Source organism: Neodiprion lecontei, chromosome 1, assembly GCF_021901455.1.
Source record: "Neodiprion lecontei isolate iyNeoLeco1 chromosome 1, iyNeoLeco1.1, whole genome shotgun sequence".
NCBI lineage: Eukaryota > Metazoa > Arthropoda > Insecta > Hymenoptera > Diprionidae > Neodiprion > Neodiprion lecontei.
The window spans coordinates 37,900,277-37,919,137 of record NC_060260.1 but is presented as its reverse complement, the minus strand read 5'-3'; the positions used below and the strand labels follow the sequence as shown (position 1 = coordinate 37,919,137).

The 18,861-nt window shown below is 41.6% G+C and overlaps 3 protein-coding genes across 8 annotated transcripts in view; all 3 read right to left on the bottom strand.

The window, feature by feature from the left end:
- Window positions 1-441: 441 nt before the first annotated feature.
- LOC107216672 (transcription factor AP-1) lies at window positions 442-4,509 on the bottom strand. Its single transcript, XM_015653931.2, has one exon. It carries the CDS (start codon window positions 3,674-3,676, stop codon window positions 2,867-2,869), a length of 810 nt encoding a protein of 269 aa, XP_015509417.1. The 5' UTR covers window positions 3,677-4,509; the 3' UTR covers window positions 442-2,866.
- Window positions 4,510-9,678: 5,169 nt separating this feature from the next.
- On the bottom strand, window positions 9,679-18,697 carry LOC107216666 (the record flags this gene model as incomplete). The annotated part of the gene is made up of 1 exon (XM_015653924.2): window positions 9,679-18,697. A coding segment is annotated over one exon (2,844 nt), but the record flags the coding sequence as incomplete, so codon positions are not given.
- Window positions 18,641-18,861, bottom strand: part of LOC107216670 (receptor-type tyrosine-protein phosphatase kappa) — a 104,672-nt gene continuing 104,451 nt past the window's right edge. For all 6 annotated transcript variants that reach the window (XM_046746584.1, XM_046746580.1, XM_046746581.1 and 3 more), the window contains one exon: window positions 18,641-18,778. In XM_046746584.1, the coding sequence (XP_046602540.1) occupies window positions 18,698-18,778 (81 nt within the window). In that variant the 3' untranslated portion in view covers window positions 18,641-18,697. The remainder of the gene's footprint in view (window positions 18,779-18,861) is intronic.

Sequence of the window (18,861 nt, the reverse complement as noted above, 5' to 3'; positions counted from 1 at the left end):
TTTTGTGCAATCATATAATATTCGTATAATCTTATCACTTATCTCCAGTCACCCGAAACTCTCAAGCACACTTCCTTATAGGCTTAGCAATATGTTATATATATACATATATATGTATTTATTGTTGTTTTTCGTGGAAAAGAACCAGACAAAAATACAAGCGAGAGACGAGCAAAGAAAGAACGCGGGTAGTTCAGGAATAAAAATTTTCAAAAACACTATTAGCTCAAGCTTTTAAATACGTACTTTATACATACGTGTACCATTATGTATACATATATATATATAAATGTCAGAACAATAATAAATTGCTAAAAATTTTAACTTCATGTTTTTCGCAGGACTCTTGTTATTCTCGTGGCGATTTGTTTTCTGTTAATTTTAATTCATTCTTTCATATCAAGAACAAGGCACAGTACAGGCAAAGTTCAGGCGCGTTTGTATAATAATACAGCCATGCAACATAACATGTTTTATAGAAAAACGTATTACAAGTGTAAAAAAGGATTGTTTTTTTTTTTTGTTTTGTTTTCTTGTTTTAATATTTGACTACTTTAGAATAAAAATTTTCCCTAATTCTCTTCCAACGAGAAGCTTAAACGATAATGGTATCTACGTAATATACTGTATATAATATATATATTAGATAATGTTTAAAGTCAAAATAGTACCAAGGGACACATCTTGACTAAAGATCGTTTATTAAAAAAGAAACAAAAGAAACATTGAATAATAATATTTTGTCAATCTTTTAATCTCAAAGTCAAATAATAAATACCTAAGACTTTTGTAACAAAAATTGTACACTTACAATACAGTACAAATAAATATACCTATAACATGATAATTATATAACCGTCAAGTTATGTCCCGTAAACTTTAATAGAGAGGAAAAAAAGAAAAAATAATTATTGTTGGTTTTTTTTTCTTCATCTTCAAGTTTTTGTTTTAGAAAATATATTCGAGTTTCCTTGCTTTTGTATCTAACGATAAGACGGCGAAACGAAGCGCGACGTGTTTAGATTGTATAAACATGTTCCTGCGATATTTTTGCATCTGAAAAAACACGCCTCAGGCTATCCGCAGCGTCGTTTCGCGATAGCTAATGAATGTCGGCAATGTTTCGAGTTACAATGTCGTGTGTTCTGAAAACGCGACCGTGTAGCTAAACTTTTCAAAGAGAATTATACACCTAGATTGTCAACTATCATCGTACATCGTTGAGAATAAATCAAGTTTGTGTAAGAGGAAAAAAAATAAGGAAAAAAAAAAACAGGCAATAACAATATAATAATTAATTATACATATACACAGATATAATAATATCATTATTTACACTATGTATAATGATTTTTTTCAATCTTTCTTATTCCTCCTTCCACCACTTTTCAGTATGTATAATATTTTATTTCGAATTAACGCGTGCAAAAAAATTCGTACCATGTTACCCGGAGGGGGAATTCACAGCAGAGATTTGTTTACCTTAGAATGTTCGGTTTTGTTTTGTCTGTTTTTTCCTCTCTGCTACGTTCATATTCTTCGATGAATATCTCAACTTCCACATTGGTAATTCAATAGAGAAACGAATATAACAATCAATACATATGCATGTGCATAAACGTAGGTACGACTGAATATGGCAAGCTGGAATGGCGATTGAACCTTTGCACAGTTCTCGGTGTATAATAATCTCAATCGTCTTGGCGTGAAATCGGAAATTCCACGCCTAGTACGGACTGAGTTTTTACCCAGCGTTCGAATCCGTCGGTTGGTTAAATATTCGCCAAACATTCGTTGTTTGCACAACTTTGGCAAAGTTTTCCAACAAACTGAAAAGTTCGAAAAACAGCTTTAGCGTTTCCAAGAAACCAGCTCACGAGCATAATTCACTTGTACCGCGCTGCTTACACTCAGAAAGAAGTCTCGCGTCGTATCTGCTATTTCACCCGTGCAAAATACACGACAATTTTAAGCAAACGAAACAAGATCAAGAGTTTAGGAAAGAGAAACAGATATGAATGAAAAAAAATTAAAAATTTGTTTTCTTCAAATACCATGCGCAATAATCGACCAAAAGCACATTGGTCCGAATATATAATATAATAATATATCTCAACGAAACGCGTTGTCAGTGTTCATATGTAATGTAGGTATATGTATGTATAAGTTACGAGGGCATACTGGACAGGACTAGATGCACAAATGACAAAAATATATATATATATATCCAATATACAGATGCATATGTATATATACATGTATGTATACACACGCGCACACACGCATATATATATATACGTACACACTGTACTCTGTATACCTCTAGGCATACCGTAGCTATGGAAAACTTAATCTCATAGTCTCTGGCTTAAGTGTATTTACAGGGAAAAAGTTCATCGAGGTTCTTGGGAGGTTTTTTACAATTGTTATTTTTTTTTTCTTTTTTGAGGGGCGTGGAGCGTCGCAAACTACTCAAGGCGCACAACGCGCAATAGATGTAGTAACAGCGCAGGTCGAGGACGAGAAAGAAGTCAGGCATCGCAGGCAGGTATGTATTCCTCGAAATGAGAAAGATCGTCGATGATGACGCGTGTAGATCGTGAAAATCAGCCGGTGATTAAAAATGGAGACTCCGCGACTCCGCGACGCCGGCGGCCGGCGTTCACTCCGACCAGGCGACGCGCTTGCGCGACCGATACGTGTGTGTTTTAACTAACAAGTTTCGTGTCGTCTCGTTCTCCAAGATGGCCGCCTACAGCGATCACCCGAGGTTGCCGGCGTCTCGCACGCAGGCGACGAAAATGCATGCGCTATGGTGAGGAAATTGTCAGATCCTCTCAGATCCTCTCGTTCGCAATTCGAGCGTTCAGAACTGGCTTACGGGCATTATGTGGCAGCCCGAGTGCACGTGGTCCATGACCTGCTCCTTGAGGCGGCATACGTGCTCCTTGAGCCGGTTTACGACTGCGCTCAGCTCGCTGTTCTCGCCCTTGAGTATCTTCACCTTGTCCTCGAGCCTCGATATCCGCTCGAGCTTGCGCCTTCGGCACTTGGAGGCGGCCACGCGGTTCCGTTGCCGCTTTCGCTCGAGCTTTATTCGCTCCTGGCTCTCCATGTCGATCGGAGACATCGGCGGCGAGCTCGACACCGACGGCACCGTCTGCGGCTCGTCCTTGATCATCATCAGACTCTGGCTCAGCGACTCCGTGCTCTGGACGCTACCCGGCGGCTCGAGGTTCGTGTAAGTCGCCCCGTGGATGCTGCCGGGTTCCTGGGAGCTGTCCGAGTGGTGGAGCTCGTTCAGGGCGTCGACGAATCCCCTCGCGTAGAGCTCCTGTTCCTCCGTAACCGTCTTCGGGAACAGTATCTGCGTCGTCGGCGTCGGCATCGTCGTCACGAGCCCGTTCTGTTGCGCTATTATCAGCTTCTCCAGCTCCGGCGAGCCCAGCTTCAGCATGTTTAGGTCCGGCGAGCTCAGCACCGGCGCCGCGTTGTTCAGCGCAGGTGGCAGGGGCCCGAGTCTGGGCCTTTTCGCCTGCGTCGCGCGCTGACCGTTCAGGTCTAAAGTCAGGCTCCGTTTAAGCTGGCCCATTCCGCTGTCCGCGCGATTAGCCGCCGCGTATATCGCACTCTCCTCGTAAAACGTTTGCTCCATCTGCACCGAGTTACGCACCATTTGAATGCCCTTATTATTCGACTTCTCGAACAATACGTTGCGATCTTTGCAAGATGTTTGTCTTTTGTTTTTTTAACTTCTTTCTATTTAGTTCCACACCCAACGGAACAACAACTCTCTCGGTCGGTAATGTCCGGGCACCGATTATTATCGGTTAAATTTCGTAGCACTATTTTTTATGTTGTTGTTGTTGTTCTTCTTATTCTTCTTTTTCTCCTCACTACGAGTCAGCAACATCGAGCGGAAATCATTTGGTAGTCCGTTGATTTGCTCTCTTCAATCGCGATGCTCGTCGAACCATACGAATGTTAAAAACAGATAACAAAAAAAAACAACAGTCACACGTACATCGCGACAGCGTATCTATTACAGCAGATTACATACGTGCACGTACGAGTTTATTATTTATTTTCCTCCGCGCCGCGCGCACACGCGTTTCGCAACGTTATTACACGACTGTGTCGCTTTTTCCTCACTGAAGGGAATTTTAAAGTGGGGAAAAAAAAAAAGAAAAGAAAACGAAACTGACCACGATTAAAAGTTTCACCTCCGCTCGCGTTGACTGGTTTCTTTATTTTATTTATTTATTTTTCTCAATACGTGTATTCACATATATACGTATAATATATTATATACGTTCAATCACGGTGTACTTCAAACTCTCCGTCCGATTGCACGCGGTTCGCCTGAATGTCAACAAAACAATGACTCACGACGGACACGGAACAATGTAAACAGGCCTTGTGCACCGATAATCTCGGGCGTGTAAAGTGAAAACGGACTGCCCGAAGAGCGCGGCGCAACGTCTCGGCAACTTCTGAACACCCAACTAAACTTACAGCCTTATATCCCGTGACTCACTGGGTCTAAAAATAGCGGTGTCCTCATCGCAGAGCCGTCCGATTGGCCGCCGGTGTCGACACAGCCCGCCTCCGATTGGCCGTCCGATTCGCGCTACCAGGAATCGTCTTGCGCATGCGCGACGAGTGGCGTTCGAATCCGCGGTGGAGGGAGGATTCGAACGCCAGCTAACGGCGCGATCCGCTCTCACTCTCTCTCTCTCTCTCTCGCTGCCTCCCCACTCTCATCTCCGCAATGTACGTTCTTCTCTCTTTCTAGGCACCGGCTGCTGCCCGAGGGGGAGCTCCAACGGACATCGGTATTCACCCTCGACGCTTTTCTCCGCCGACACGAGTCGGGAAGACCCCGCAGATTTTCGCTCGTGCGATCCGAAGGGGGTGTCAAGTGCGATTATGCCCGCGAGGCTCTGAACTATAAATGCACCCTGTACCGAAGACTTATGGTTTCTTTTTTCTTTCTTTTTCTTTTTTACAGGCAATCGCGCAGCTGTTCGGATTTCCGCAAACCGACACTTGCGGAGATGGTTATAGATGTTAAGTTTCCGCACGGATCGATAAATGTTCGCCAAGCCGTTGCATCGTTATTCTCTCTTGCCAGTGTCACGAATCATGTAATATCGAGCATGAGATATGCTAGGTAACGCGTTTACATTGACTCGATTAACGGAACGATCTGTTTCATGACTGTTAGAAATTAAAATTTTGGAATTGACTGCACAGATCACTCTCGAATTGTCAACCTACCGATTAGTGTTCTGGTTTTATTTGTTGCGTAGGTTGTACGATTTCTAATCATTTGACAAGCGAATGAAAACATTGATCCATATTAAATCACGAGTTCGTCGCGATTTCGATACGTGGATTGAACTGTAGACTCGGGATTTCCTCGTATCGATCTCGTGACCGTCGGATGGATCTAATCGCTAGATTCTTATATCTCGGATGATAAACGTTTTTACAGCGCGTTCTTAAATTATTTTCACGGCAAGATTCGCCGAGACGAGAGAATGAATTTTACCGGTGGACTGCGTGAGCGGGTAATGTTCGAAAAGGAAGTCCCCCGCTAATAGGGCAAGACCGGAGTAATGCCCCTTTAATCAAAGTCAACTCTACCGGCCGCGTTTGAATTGAGGAGGCTGAAGGCGACTGGCGTCGGCTCATTTTAGCCGGGCTGCGCTTCCTCTTCGTTTTAATATCACAGATATGGCGAGCGTATACGTGCAGCCAATAATACTGTGAATAACACACTCCGTTGTAGGTTTTTTCAATGTATCGTAATTGTAACAACAGCGTCCATACTAATGCAGATAAATACAATATCAGCGGCGAAAATTTGCTGTATTTTATACCCCGGCGTTTACGTAAGGCATAATCGTGTGATTACTAACTTCGTTACATTAATTAAAACCAACTTGTATCCCACACTCGTATTCGGACGTACGTATCACGAGGTATAAAATTAACATACCACTTTACACTCTAGTCAAAACTGTGAGAGCGTAATTTCAAAGGTTGTATATTTTTTCTCGGCATTACTCGTTCGCCACGTTCTGCGAGATGATTAATTTGGTACAAGACCGCTTCATCGCTAAACGGTTGGACTGGTTCAATCACGTTTTCCTGTCAACGCAAAGTCACCTACAATGCAGAGAATATCAGAGCAGCAGTTTTCTTTTCTTCCATCGAGTAAACAGCGTATTTTCATCGGCATATACATGCACGGATGCCATTCTCGCAGGTAGATCGAAGCTGACGATGAGCCCTGAGGTGTGTGCATGGCGCACCTTAGCGAATTGCAGAGGAAGAATTACGTGCAACAGCAGCAGCAGCAGCAGCAGCGGTACCGACAGCTTTTCAATGCCTGACGCCGTTGGAATTTTTATACCGGCTTTGTGACCGTCGGCGTACATGTCGTATTATACCGATGGATCGGCCTTGTACCACAGACCTATTTAGGTATTATCTGACCGAAGCGATTCACCGAGCCTGGTCAAGATCCATTATATCGATAAATCAGTCTAGGATTAATGCTGCTGCAGACGGTGCAACTGCTAAGGCAATTACGTCCGGCAGCTCTTGGGAATATTCAACACCACGCGTTTGCGGATTGCAAAAAATTTCGCTCCGCGCAATCCGCAAGACATCACTGCACGCATTATAATTTTGAAATACCATCACGGATTTTAAGTTTATTACGTATATTTGATACGTTCTTTTAAATTATATACCCTGATGGAAAATCGTTCTTCATATTCTCGCCGATGTGATAATTTCAGTATGAATATATGATTCGTTACTTAAGAAACGACTGAGCTGTGTTATATAAAAATATTTATATACGATCCCCGTAATAAATTTATATTGATATTTGATATATTGATATGTTCCTTATTATCGTCGAATTGCGGCCGAACAGAGGTAAAAAAAACTGCGAGACTCGTATGCGAGACTTACCGCAAAAATCATTATTTTTAACGATGATTTAGTATTTTCAGCAACAGTAAATTTACCATTATGCAATGCAGGTAGAAGCAAGCTTTTTCACATTCCACATCCACTGCATAAATCTGTTCACCGTCATTAGTCTTTGAGTTATTGCCTGTTCGAAACATTGTATAACTATCGTATACATAGTCTGGATAAGTAGACTGCTGCATTTTGAGCCCGGCAAAGAAGTTGTTTACTCCAAAATCTACAATGACAAGGGATTTCGGATGGGTATTAAGTATGCGGAAAACGATGTTTGTCCCGATAAAGCCTAGCAAAGCCGACGAGGGTAATTAGCGCGTTCGCGTGCAGTTTGTTAGACAATGCGGTCCTAATTATCGACCTCGTGGTCATTTTTGTAAATACCAAATAGCCTTTGCGGAAATCCTAAAGGTTTATTGGTGGGTTACTAAGCATCCTTTGCAATTTCAATTAAGTGTTTATCGGTTGTACCGAAACCTTTTACTAATGGGCGGGTTTCGAAAAGCAGACCTTAATTGTTGTCTTCATGGATTTCACGGATGTGTATATAAGTGGTATTAAGGTACAACAAGGTTTAACAAGGCACATTGGAAAAAGATACGATTGTTATTAATATATTAATATATGATTCGGTTTTATCGTCCGCATTGTTATTACCATCGTTGTTTCCCTAACTCAGAAATTTACAACGTACAATTTATTTCGAGTAGATTGCCTCTTTTATCCTTTCGGAGATTGACAAATTGGATAAGAATAAATAATAAAAAAGAAAAAAAAATCGCATTACGCAACGTCAAATCCGTCGAAACTTTATGATAATAATTACAACTGTTTAATTGGTAGCCGACCGCAAGTTTGAAATTGAAGAAAATTATTCAGTTTTATAAATAAAGTCGTTCAGGATACTGTGGAAATTTCGAAACAGATGCCTCTGGCATTACAGGTCTTTGCAGATAATGCTGTATAAAAATTAAAAAAAAAAAAAAAAACACTGTACCCCGGCATTTCCTGAACGCGTATATATGCAGACGTTTTATTTTGCATTAACTCGCGTATAATTAGAACAAGTTATTCCAGTCGAATAACACAAGCGTGCGTGCAAAGATTAGATTAAACAATTCAAGAGTGAAATAATAACGTTTATGGAGCTCTATCTCTCCACCATTGAATCACCGTCACATGTCATTTATGATTATTTATTTTTCCTTTCTTCTCTCTCACGCTCCCATTCTTCCTCTTCTATCTTTTTCTATCTGGCGTTGCACATGCTTAATCGCGATGCTACCACTGCGTGACAAGTCAAACCACAGAATTCCATTCTCGTTGTTCGAATTCCACGAAAAGCTATTATGATTTTGTACTTTGTTGACAGGTTCGTCCGATTTGTATTCGTTCCAATTTCCCGCTAGTAATTAAATCACGCGACGATAATACCGAAGAAAAGCATCTCTCCTGACATCTATCGGTGTTTTACTACAAGCACCGATCGGTACGGAAAGAAGAAGACTCTCTGCATTACCGACTGACAAAACTTCACCTCAGCGGTCGATTGAATCTTTTATCCGAGTTGGTAAATCTAAAAAGTCTTCTGGGTAATTGAGATATTTTTGTTACTGACGTCAAATGTTAACCAGTGTAGTAACGCACTGGATCTTAGTACTGAAAGTCGTCATTGGGCTTCGTATAATTCTCGCTTTAAATGTTCAGAGTTTCGGAGTAGATATCCGGTCGCACAGCTCCCGTGTCATCCAGCACCATGAATGACCCTGACCAACTGGCAACATTGAAACAGCTCCGCGAAGAGTTGGAGCAATTACGTATGCTGCTTCGCAGTGTTCGAAACGATTTGTGCAAGATAGCACGGAATCTTGAAGTCGTGTCTGATGTTAGTCAAGAAGTATAGGTAGGGTGAGGCCGTAATACGAGGGTATTACAGTTTGGGTCCTATGTGACCCTCCAGCATTTAAAGAAGATTTATATCATGGGCATTTTTGATTAGTCAAAGTGACCAAAGTTTGACAAGTTCTCCGTTACAAGAACTTGCAGACTCTGGATAAATTTATGAAACACCATAATTACTCATACATTAATTTACGCGTCTCCTTCATATTCGTTGAAACTCATGTACGTGATGTAGAACATCGAAAACTAAAAGACAGGTTTTTTTATGCACCGAAAAACGGTTTAAAAGGACGAAAACGACCCCCAATAATGGATACCCAACGGGGTGATTTCTTGATGGACTTTTGATCTATTTGGATGAAACCAACGCTGAAATGTTTCATTCGTCAATAGCAATATGTCAGCGTGAGTTTCATGGAAAGATCAAGCGCGCTTCTATACCAAACTGAGAAACTACCCCACTGAGTTTTCATATTTGGGAGTCGCTTTCACCCCTTTAAACCGTTTTTCCACCGATAAAAAGGAAATACGTGTCGGTAAGTTTTCCATGTTCTACAACAAATGTACATGAGTCGCAACAAAATCGAAGGGGGACACCCAAACCGATGTTCCTTATCAGTAAAGTAGATCAATGACAAAAAAAAGGGATTTTCTGATAAAATTTACACACGTGAAGTGTTCACCTATAATAAAATATGTTCACAAACGCAAAATAAAATAAACGAAAGTGCAAAACTCGTACATATGTCGCTTAATAAAACCATCGTTAAATTACAATATACAACCTATTTATTATTTACAACAACAGTACCAATTGTTAATCACTTATCACACACTTTACAAAACGTTTATCAGTCGCTCGTACAGTATATTTACATTTGTCTAAAGATTTTTATTCAATAATATTTATCAATCTATTTACTTTTCTTCTTGTAATTTTATACTTAAAGTGGGCCGTAGTCGGACGCCTTCGTATATATCTCGAATTATCCAAGTCCACGTATCTGGAATGCAAAAAAGGGCATAACAGCCCCGCTCTACATTCAATTCCGAAAAAACCACTTGAATAAATTTTCATTTGACGCAAAAATCGAGAAATGGCACGATTTTTTCGAAATCGCGATAGTAGACTCGTTGGAATTGTGCCATTTTTTCATTTTTGCGTTAAATGAAGATAGATTCGAGTGGACTTGTTCAGGAATTAAATGTAGAATGGGGCTGTTACGCCCTTTTTTGCGTTCCAGATTGTGGGACTTGGATAATTCGAGATATATACGAGAGCTTCGAAATCGTCTACGGCCCCCCCTTAAAAAAAATCTTTTTCTGTTATATTCATATAACGCGTACCATGTTTGATTTATACTGTGATCACTTAGGATTTTTTTCAAATTTATGTGTGTAAAAATATTATTCGAAAATATTTAATAATCAAATAGAACGGGAGGAAAATTAATTGATAGAAATAATTGAGACACAGGGTAAAAAATATTTCGGCTATTGTTTTAATGCCTGAAAACCGATAGATTGAAAATGAAAATTCATGTACTGATCGGATTTACGATTGTATACGTTTTGTTTTGCGCAGAGAAAAAAATGTAAAAAATAAACGATCATTTTGTGTGGCTGACTTTTCGTATTAGGAGTATTCATTCTGGATTTTATTTCTAGCATTTGTATCATTTTATATGTTTCATGATTATTATCGAATACCCTAGATCCACATTAATTACCTTTCTCTATGTATTATACATATATTTGTCGTTGATTAATATATATATATATATATATACATATTAATATATATATATATACGTCTGTAATACAAGATTAACACCGACGTAGCTCTTCCGAAGTAATAATTCGGCATTATCGTACAGACCTATAAGATTACAATCAAATGTTGTAATAATCATAACGAATACTATGTATTTAACGATTCAGTTTAGAAAAAAATTTCGTTAACCTCTTTAAATTTAAATCTAAGCGAAATATAATCGTGAGATCACTCTCGCGTTCTTATGTATTATATATGACGTTTACTGTTAAATGGAACATTTATGTATGTATGTATGTCGGACGTTGCGGAATAGCATATACATATAGTTATGTTACGCTATACGCTTATTAATAATTAATTGAACGGTAAGTAAAAATCTATAATTTTTTAAATCAAACATCATATATTCAACTATAACTGCATTATTTAAATTTTTTTAATTTGTCAAGTATTAGTCTTAATATATATATATATAATGTGTTTATATTATTTTATTTATTTATTTTTTTTTTTGTCATTTAAAATCACAATAACAACGCATAATAACGAATTTACCTTTATTATTACCCTATATAACAAACGATTAAATAATATAAATGATATCTCGCCAGCGAGAAACGAAAATATTGAATATCTATTATGATAAAAAATAGATTTATGCTATCTATCTATCTATGTATATGTTTATATATACATATTGTATGTGGCGTTTCAATTTTGGCTTCATCAGGCGCTCGATGCAACACGTTATTCATTTCCCTATAAATTTCACCGTTATTCAAAGATATGAAAAACCAGTAGATAGTTTGTGATTAATGATTGGCGATGAGTGAGAAGAACAGACAAAGTGATTTCTCAGTTATAGCAATGGACGTAAATGCATGCCTGTGTTAAAAATATGACAGTGATTTCTCCGACAGGGAATCATATTTGAGGAGAGAGTTTAATTAACGTATAAAATAAAGATGGTGCATCGAATGCCTAGTTATACGCACAGCCATTTGCGAAACAAATATTTATGTTAATTAGTATACGCTCAAATGTCCTGCTAACTGACACTCGCGCGTATTTTCATATAATAGAATACAAATACATATAACCAACTCCATACAATATACAATATAATATAATAAATTGTATTTGTTTGGCACATCTCGTCAACTAGGTTTACAGTACATTAAGTATGTAATAATACCTAAATGTAAATAATATGTATGTATGTATATATATACACATATAATACGAATATTATCTAGTATACAATTATCTCACGTTTATTTTTAGTTATATAGATATAATATATTATATCGTACAACGTTGTAATTAATAATTAACTTAACGCGATACATTATATTATCGTGTTGACGATTATATCTGTCTCTATGCGTAGATATCAATGTATTAAATATTTATACACCTACAAAATTAAAAGAGGAACGGTTATGTTCTTTACATATGTATATAATGTATAAATAATGTATCTTGTTGCTAAAATATCTTACACCACTCCGACGGTAATCATGCGAAGAAAATTGTCTACTTATTGTTGTTTTTACATGGTCGACTTCCGATGGCGTACAAATTATGGAACGGTTTTTACTCGTTTTAGGGAAAACCAGTTTCTAATGCTTGATCGGTGCGTTACGTAATATTGCTATTTGACGGATATTGTATAATCCTTGTCGTCGGAGTTTAATGACATTTCAACAAGATTAATGTTAATTGTATTACGTTTAATACATATCCATGAACAAGGCACTGCTCGACAAAAGGGCCTTAATTGCTAGATTTATCATTTTGGCAATGAGTGTGGGAGTGTGCGTGCGTATGTGCGTGTGTAAAAACTTACGAACATTACAAACTGTGAAGAAAGATAAAGGAAATCGGAGTTTGGTAAAGTTTACATGATTAACCAAACGGTATAATTAGCCCGTAACTAAAGTTTGGAAATAAATTGTTGTATGAAATTGAAAATCCAGCAATCTCAGTCCCGAGAGATGTTTACAATCTTAATATGATGGACAGATCTCGATAGAATTGCCGACATTGACTTTCAGTCGTTGAAAAAACGGCTAAAGTATTATAATTATAGTGTTAAAAAAATACTTATACGATATTGTATAAGAAAATTATTGAATAAATCTCTGTACAATAAACTTCAATCAGTTATCCGTACAAACAGAACTGAACGGTTCCGTTAATTCAAACCAACAATTTAGGCTACGTATGTGTGCAGTTGTAAAATTGAGGGATTTCTGTCACCTTTTGAAAATTCAAGCTTTCTTCTCGCGGTCTTTATTCTGATCACTTCTTCTTCGTTTTAAAATCATCATACCTTGTATAAAAATTCAATTTCTTTCTGCACGATAGGTGGAGGTTATCCTCAAAGAACACGGATTATTAAAGTACCGTCGTATAACGTATCTGTTGGGTTTCAAGGAGCAAAATATTTTCCCCTTGGATCCCGTAACTTTGTGCTTTAAAATATCTCTGTTCGTTTACAACGTATCCCGATTACAAAATATTCATAACGTGTACACAATAAAATATAAGTATAAAATTTACTAGTAATTCGTTATAATATCTGCAGGAAATTACTTCGCGGACGTTTTTTTTCTTCTACGCATAATGGCTAACGATTTCGCATCATCCTAGAATGTTACTCGATAATCGAATAAATATTCATTCGACCCAGAATTATGAATTCTCTGGTGAAATTGTTTTCTGTAAATTTTGATGGATTTTTCTTTTATTTCATAACATTATTAAAATTGATTTCGCATTTTTTCCGTTCTTTGTCGAAACGTTACTGGGAATACTATTTAGTCATTTGTGTCCTTCGATTTTTCTTCAGAGAAATTTTCAGAGAATAATTTTCAACCAGGGTGACGAATTCAAACGTATTCATTGACTGGATATACAATTTAAACCAAGTACAACGTAACATTGGTCATCTATTATTATCTTCTATAATATTTCAACATTCCAGTATAACAATAATTATATATATATACATATATGTGTGTAAATAATCCGTAATATTTCATCGTTACCTATCCATGTACTATTATTATTAATATTATTATGTTACATATAGCAAACTTCGTCGCAGTGAATTTACGCGAAGACATCGAGTATTAGTTACGTGAATTATATATCAATATACGTAGACACTAATTGAAATACACGTAATACATTGCGTGGCGTATCATTCGAATATATTTATATATAATGTAAGTATATACCTATATGTATAGTTTTAAAAAACGATTTTCCAAAAGACGACAGAACTCTCGCATTAGAGGGTTGTAATTTTCGGCCGCGAATAATTATTCTATACAACAGTTTACGAAAAAATGGTCCAACTTGCTCCGATATTACATTGTGCACGGTGTACATTTTTTGTTTTTACATACGAAGTGTGTAATGGTAATAAATAATGCTGATAAAGTTGTATCGAAATTATACAAATTGACGATAATTGTTTGTTATGTTAACGATTTAGGTGGTGTTGGTTTATTTTCGTTTTTAAAGATGGGTACAAAATTGTCGATCAACAATATTAATCGCGCGAGTGAAAATGATGGTAAAATTGCGACGAGATGAGAAAAGGATTGAAAAAACTTTCCGTACACGCGTGCAATTTAACTTTAACGTCGCAATTAAACAACGCATTACAATATCGTGCCAGTACGATTCGGCAATTAAGACATTTAGACGAACACAATACATGTAATGTATACAATGTCAATGGATACAGAAGAGCATACATTTCTTTGGACCCCTTGTAAATAGAGTTTAAGTATCATTATTAGCGATAAACCAGCTCGGTGTATAATTCCCATTTGACAACAGCACCGTCTTTTAACCCTTTCTGCAGAAATCGACGAAAACTGTGAAACCGATATCAATCAACTTTCCAATACTTCGTTTCGGCTTTCAGACTTGTTTCTTTCTTTTCACGCTTCGCAAGGATTAGAATTAAAAAGCACCGTGATTCGTTCTCTTGGCTGTAGAGAGAACCGAAAAACTTGCAGAGAGATCAACGTCAGATTACTTAGAAAACGTGTCGGTGTGAGTTGGTTGAAATTTCGGTACCGGAGGCACTGTGAAATCGTAGGCAGAAGAACCTAGACGCTGAACAAGACAACAATGCTCGTGTTATACGATTCAATACAAGACCGCAAATCCGTCGGGAGTTGGATCTTTGCTCAGAGGCTGTAGACAGGATCGGGGGTTTCAATTCGGCGCGATTCACCGACTTCGACTTTCGGGATCCCTCATCGGCACTCGAATCATCACCCCGATCGTCACATCGACTATCTGTAACAATTCTTGACCTGTTTTCATCCGGTGTGGTCCCGTGTGTTTATTAAAGAGCACGAAGAGCGACTAGAGAAGCTCAAACTCGGCACGGCGATTTCGACGCCGAGACAATTTGGCCGATGCCGAAGCCTTCGAGATCAAAAGTTGGGAGAGGAAAAAAAGCCGTTCGAAAAGTCTCCAGCACTGTTATTTTCGCCTTTGATATTTTAATTTAGTCGAACGGAACGATATTCATACTGTGTCGTAGAAGCGACTCTGAGCAAATTCGAACAGCACAAGTCGAGATGTAATCAACAATTTCAGAAAAGGTTCGTCATTAGAACGTTCGAAATGATCAAACTCTGCTGATTTAAACAAAAATTCAATTCCAACTAGTTTGAGCTCATTTTACTCGCCGAACAGAAAACCATTTAAGAAATCTTAAATCATGGCACGGTTATAACGCAAAGATGTAACTGCTGACGAACTTTATCCACTCTGAAGATAACTGAAGTTGGTAAGATTTTCAAAACGGTCACCAAAGATCTCTGTGGTGAAGAAAATGAACCCAAAACCATCATAGTTGGTTAAAAAAGAGTAGTGTGTAATCATTTTGGTGGTTCTGAACCTTTTCTCAAGTACTTGATACCTTGGCTTGTGTTATTCGATTCTGCTCAAATTCATTAATATCACGTAGTAGAAATACTTTTTTTACGCGTGTTAACCACCATTGGTACAAATGACGCTACTAGAGATTTTTCAAACGGTTTTCGCTCTCTTCCTAACTTTCGATTCCGAGGCATCGGTGGATCGATCCTTAAACGAACGACGTCGATCGCGTCAGCCGGTTAAAATGACCGAGTGTTATAACGGTAAGCACTTGTTCCTCTTCTGCACAACGATTGACCTGCAGTCGACGGCGGTTTTCCCGATGGTGAAACTCTCCTGCTTCATCGTTTCCTCGACTGATATCTTGCTCAGTCTTTTCTTGACCCTGAACGGCGTGGACCTGGGGGAAATGATTTCGTAGAGGTCGCTCGTCCTCGCCTGAATCTGGACCCTCCGTCTGGGGCTGGCCTTCTGATCGATGGGAATGGCTATGTCGACTTCCGCGCAGTGGTTTCGGTCAGGCTTCGCTTCACTCTGATCGCCGAATGCGTCGATCTCCGCGATCCCCTCTGGCGTCTTCTCCTTGCAGGCCTCTACCTCGTCGGACGGAGTGTTGAAGACGTCGGAGCAGTAGCTCTTCGAGTCGCATATCAGGCCAAAGTCGAGAGAATTCGTGGTCTCCGTCTCGGACGGTGGACTCCTGGCCGAGGCGAGCGATATCGCTCGCGTTTCCGGCCTCGGCAGCTTCTCCTCGTCGGCGTAATCCAGCGACAAGCACCTCTTCTCGAAGAGCGCGGGTCCGGGAAGCGTGCAGGGCTGTGGATCCTCCGCTTCCGGTTCCGGGTTTGAGTTGGGCCTCCTCAGGCTGTTCTCGCGCTCGATGGACAAGCAGAACTCCCGGTCGGTAAGGAGGACCTTCTTTGGGAATCTGTGGGGTTGCATCTCCTCCGCCTTGTCGAGTTTCTCGATCGACGGTGTCTTCAAGAGGCTTTTCACCCTCCGCAGCTCGGTCAGAAGGTCCATCGTCTCTTGGCTCGGTTCGTGGAAGATCCGCCGCTTCGGCTTGCGCAACGATCTCGCTTCACCCTCCTGAACGTCACCCTGCTGGTCGATGCTCTTTTGCTTCCTCAGTACCGAGCGCACCGTTCGTCCGGTCATCCTGGCTCTACCCTCTTCACCGTGAGCCTCCTCCTCCTCGCCTTCGACTGAGCGCTCGTTCGAGGTCGAGTTCTCCGTCCTTTCGCCCTGGTAGAGCTGGAGCCTCGACCTGACGGAGCAGCTCATCGCCGACGGCGATACGTCACCAGCTTCGAACTTGCTGTGGAGCTGCTTGAACGCTTCCCGCGACGTCTCCTTTTCCGAAACGGGAAATTCCGATCTCCTGCTACCCCCGGTCTCCTTCCTCCGCTGGCAGATGTCCTGGCTCTGGTACCGCGACGGTGGGTCAAAGGCCGCAGCGATGAACATCTCCCTCGAGAGTTTAAGGTTGTCGGAGGATATGCCGCGGCGCTCAAAGTTCCCGCGATCGTTTCCTCGGCCGGTATCCTGCATCTTGTCCAAGATGTCCTCGGACCTCTGCCGTCTCGAGGACTCGGAGTCCTTTTGCTTCGGAAGCGTCGCGCTTCCTTGAACGAAGACGGGGTGCCTGGACTTGGTCGGCGAGCTTTCGCCGGGCTTCAAGACTGCCAGTTCCTTGGTCGGTGGCTCCGGCGAGTCCGCGGATATCCGCCGCTTCGTCGGTGAGTTTGGGGTCCGCGAAGCCGCGTCCTTTTTTCTCTTCGGCGAGTTGCCCCAGCCGACGGCCTCCTGGGGCGAACTGAGGCACGAGCTCGAGGAGATGATCTCCTCGCTGGACATTATCCGGCACTTTACCAGCTCCGCGACGCTCTGCGACTTGACCTCCGGTTCCGGGAATTCGTTCGGCTCTTCGGTGACGTCAAGCGGCGGCAGGGAGCTCGGTCCCGACTCGAGGACGTCGTCGAGAGAGGCGCCTCGCAGCGGATCCCGCGGGCTTTTCATGGGGCTCATCGAACCCTTGAAACTGTTCAGATCCTCGGTCTCAAAGGAGTACATTTTCTGCAGCTGACCCTTGCCGGACCGCTTCCTGAACGAGATCCTCGCGTCCCTCGGGACCAGCCTGGGCGCTGGCGACCTGACCGGTTCCTCGGGCGGGTTCTTAGAGGTCGAGGAGTGCACCTTCGACGCGGGAAGATTGAAGGTGAACTTGTCAACGGTCTTTGAGGATCCAATTTTCTCGAGAAACGGTCTCTCCACCGCCTTGCTGGGCCCGATTTTCTCGAGATAAGGTTTACCGATGATCCTGGGCGCGAACTTGGCCAAAAACGGCCTGTCCTCGGTCTTCGATATCCCGATCTTCCTCAGGAAGGGTCGCTTCTTCTCTCGCTCCTGACTCCGCGATGGATCCATCGACTTTTCGCTGAGACGTTCGTTGCTGTAGTTGGACGAGTTGTCACTGCTCTTCGACCGGGCCCTCTTGCTCTTCGGATGTGGGGTCAGCGGGGTCCTCGGAGTCCTGGGCGAAGGTTCGGAGGCATCCGGGTTCGGGCAGGTCTCGTCGAGCAGCGCGATCGCGTCCCTCAAGTCCATGTAGGCCTTCCGCTGCAGGGCTCCCGAGGGCCGCGGGAACTCGCCCTCTACGCTGCTGTTCTGCGTCGAGGAAAGCTCGCCCCGACCCAAGTCCCGGTCCCCGTGGTGCATGAAGAGGAGAGGGTGCGCGCTGTGGTCGTTGGCCAGGGGCGTGCCTGGCGGCTCGTCCAGGTACCAGGGGGTCACTCTTAGGTCCTCGGGACGGGCTGCGGGACTTTGAGGGAGGGTAGCACCCCTCGGTACGGCGCCCTTGCCCCCGTCCGTGTACCCGAAACTCGACACGCTGTTAGCCCCCAGTAGCCTCGGCCGCCTCCGGTACGTCGAGCAGGTCGCAAAATGGGGCGGCGCTGGCCGCGCTGTTTCTATAACGATTCTCCCCTGCGCGCAGGGGACGATCGGCTCTCCGTCCACCGGGGCCTCTTCGGGCGTCAACGGCAGCGCCGCACCCCTACCAAACTCGATGAACCACAGCTCGTCCCTCAACTCGCTGTCTCACTTCTTTTCATTCATGTCCTTGTTCAGGTAGTGCAATACGTAGTGGAGGACCAGATCGTAGCAGTATTTGTACTCCGTCTGGAAATCGAAATGAATTTTTGTCAGCTGGGGTATAAGGTGGTCCTTTCAATTTATCGTGCGCCACCATACGTCGGACGAAA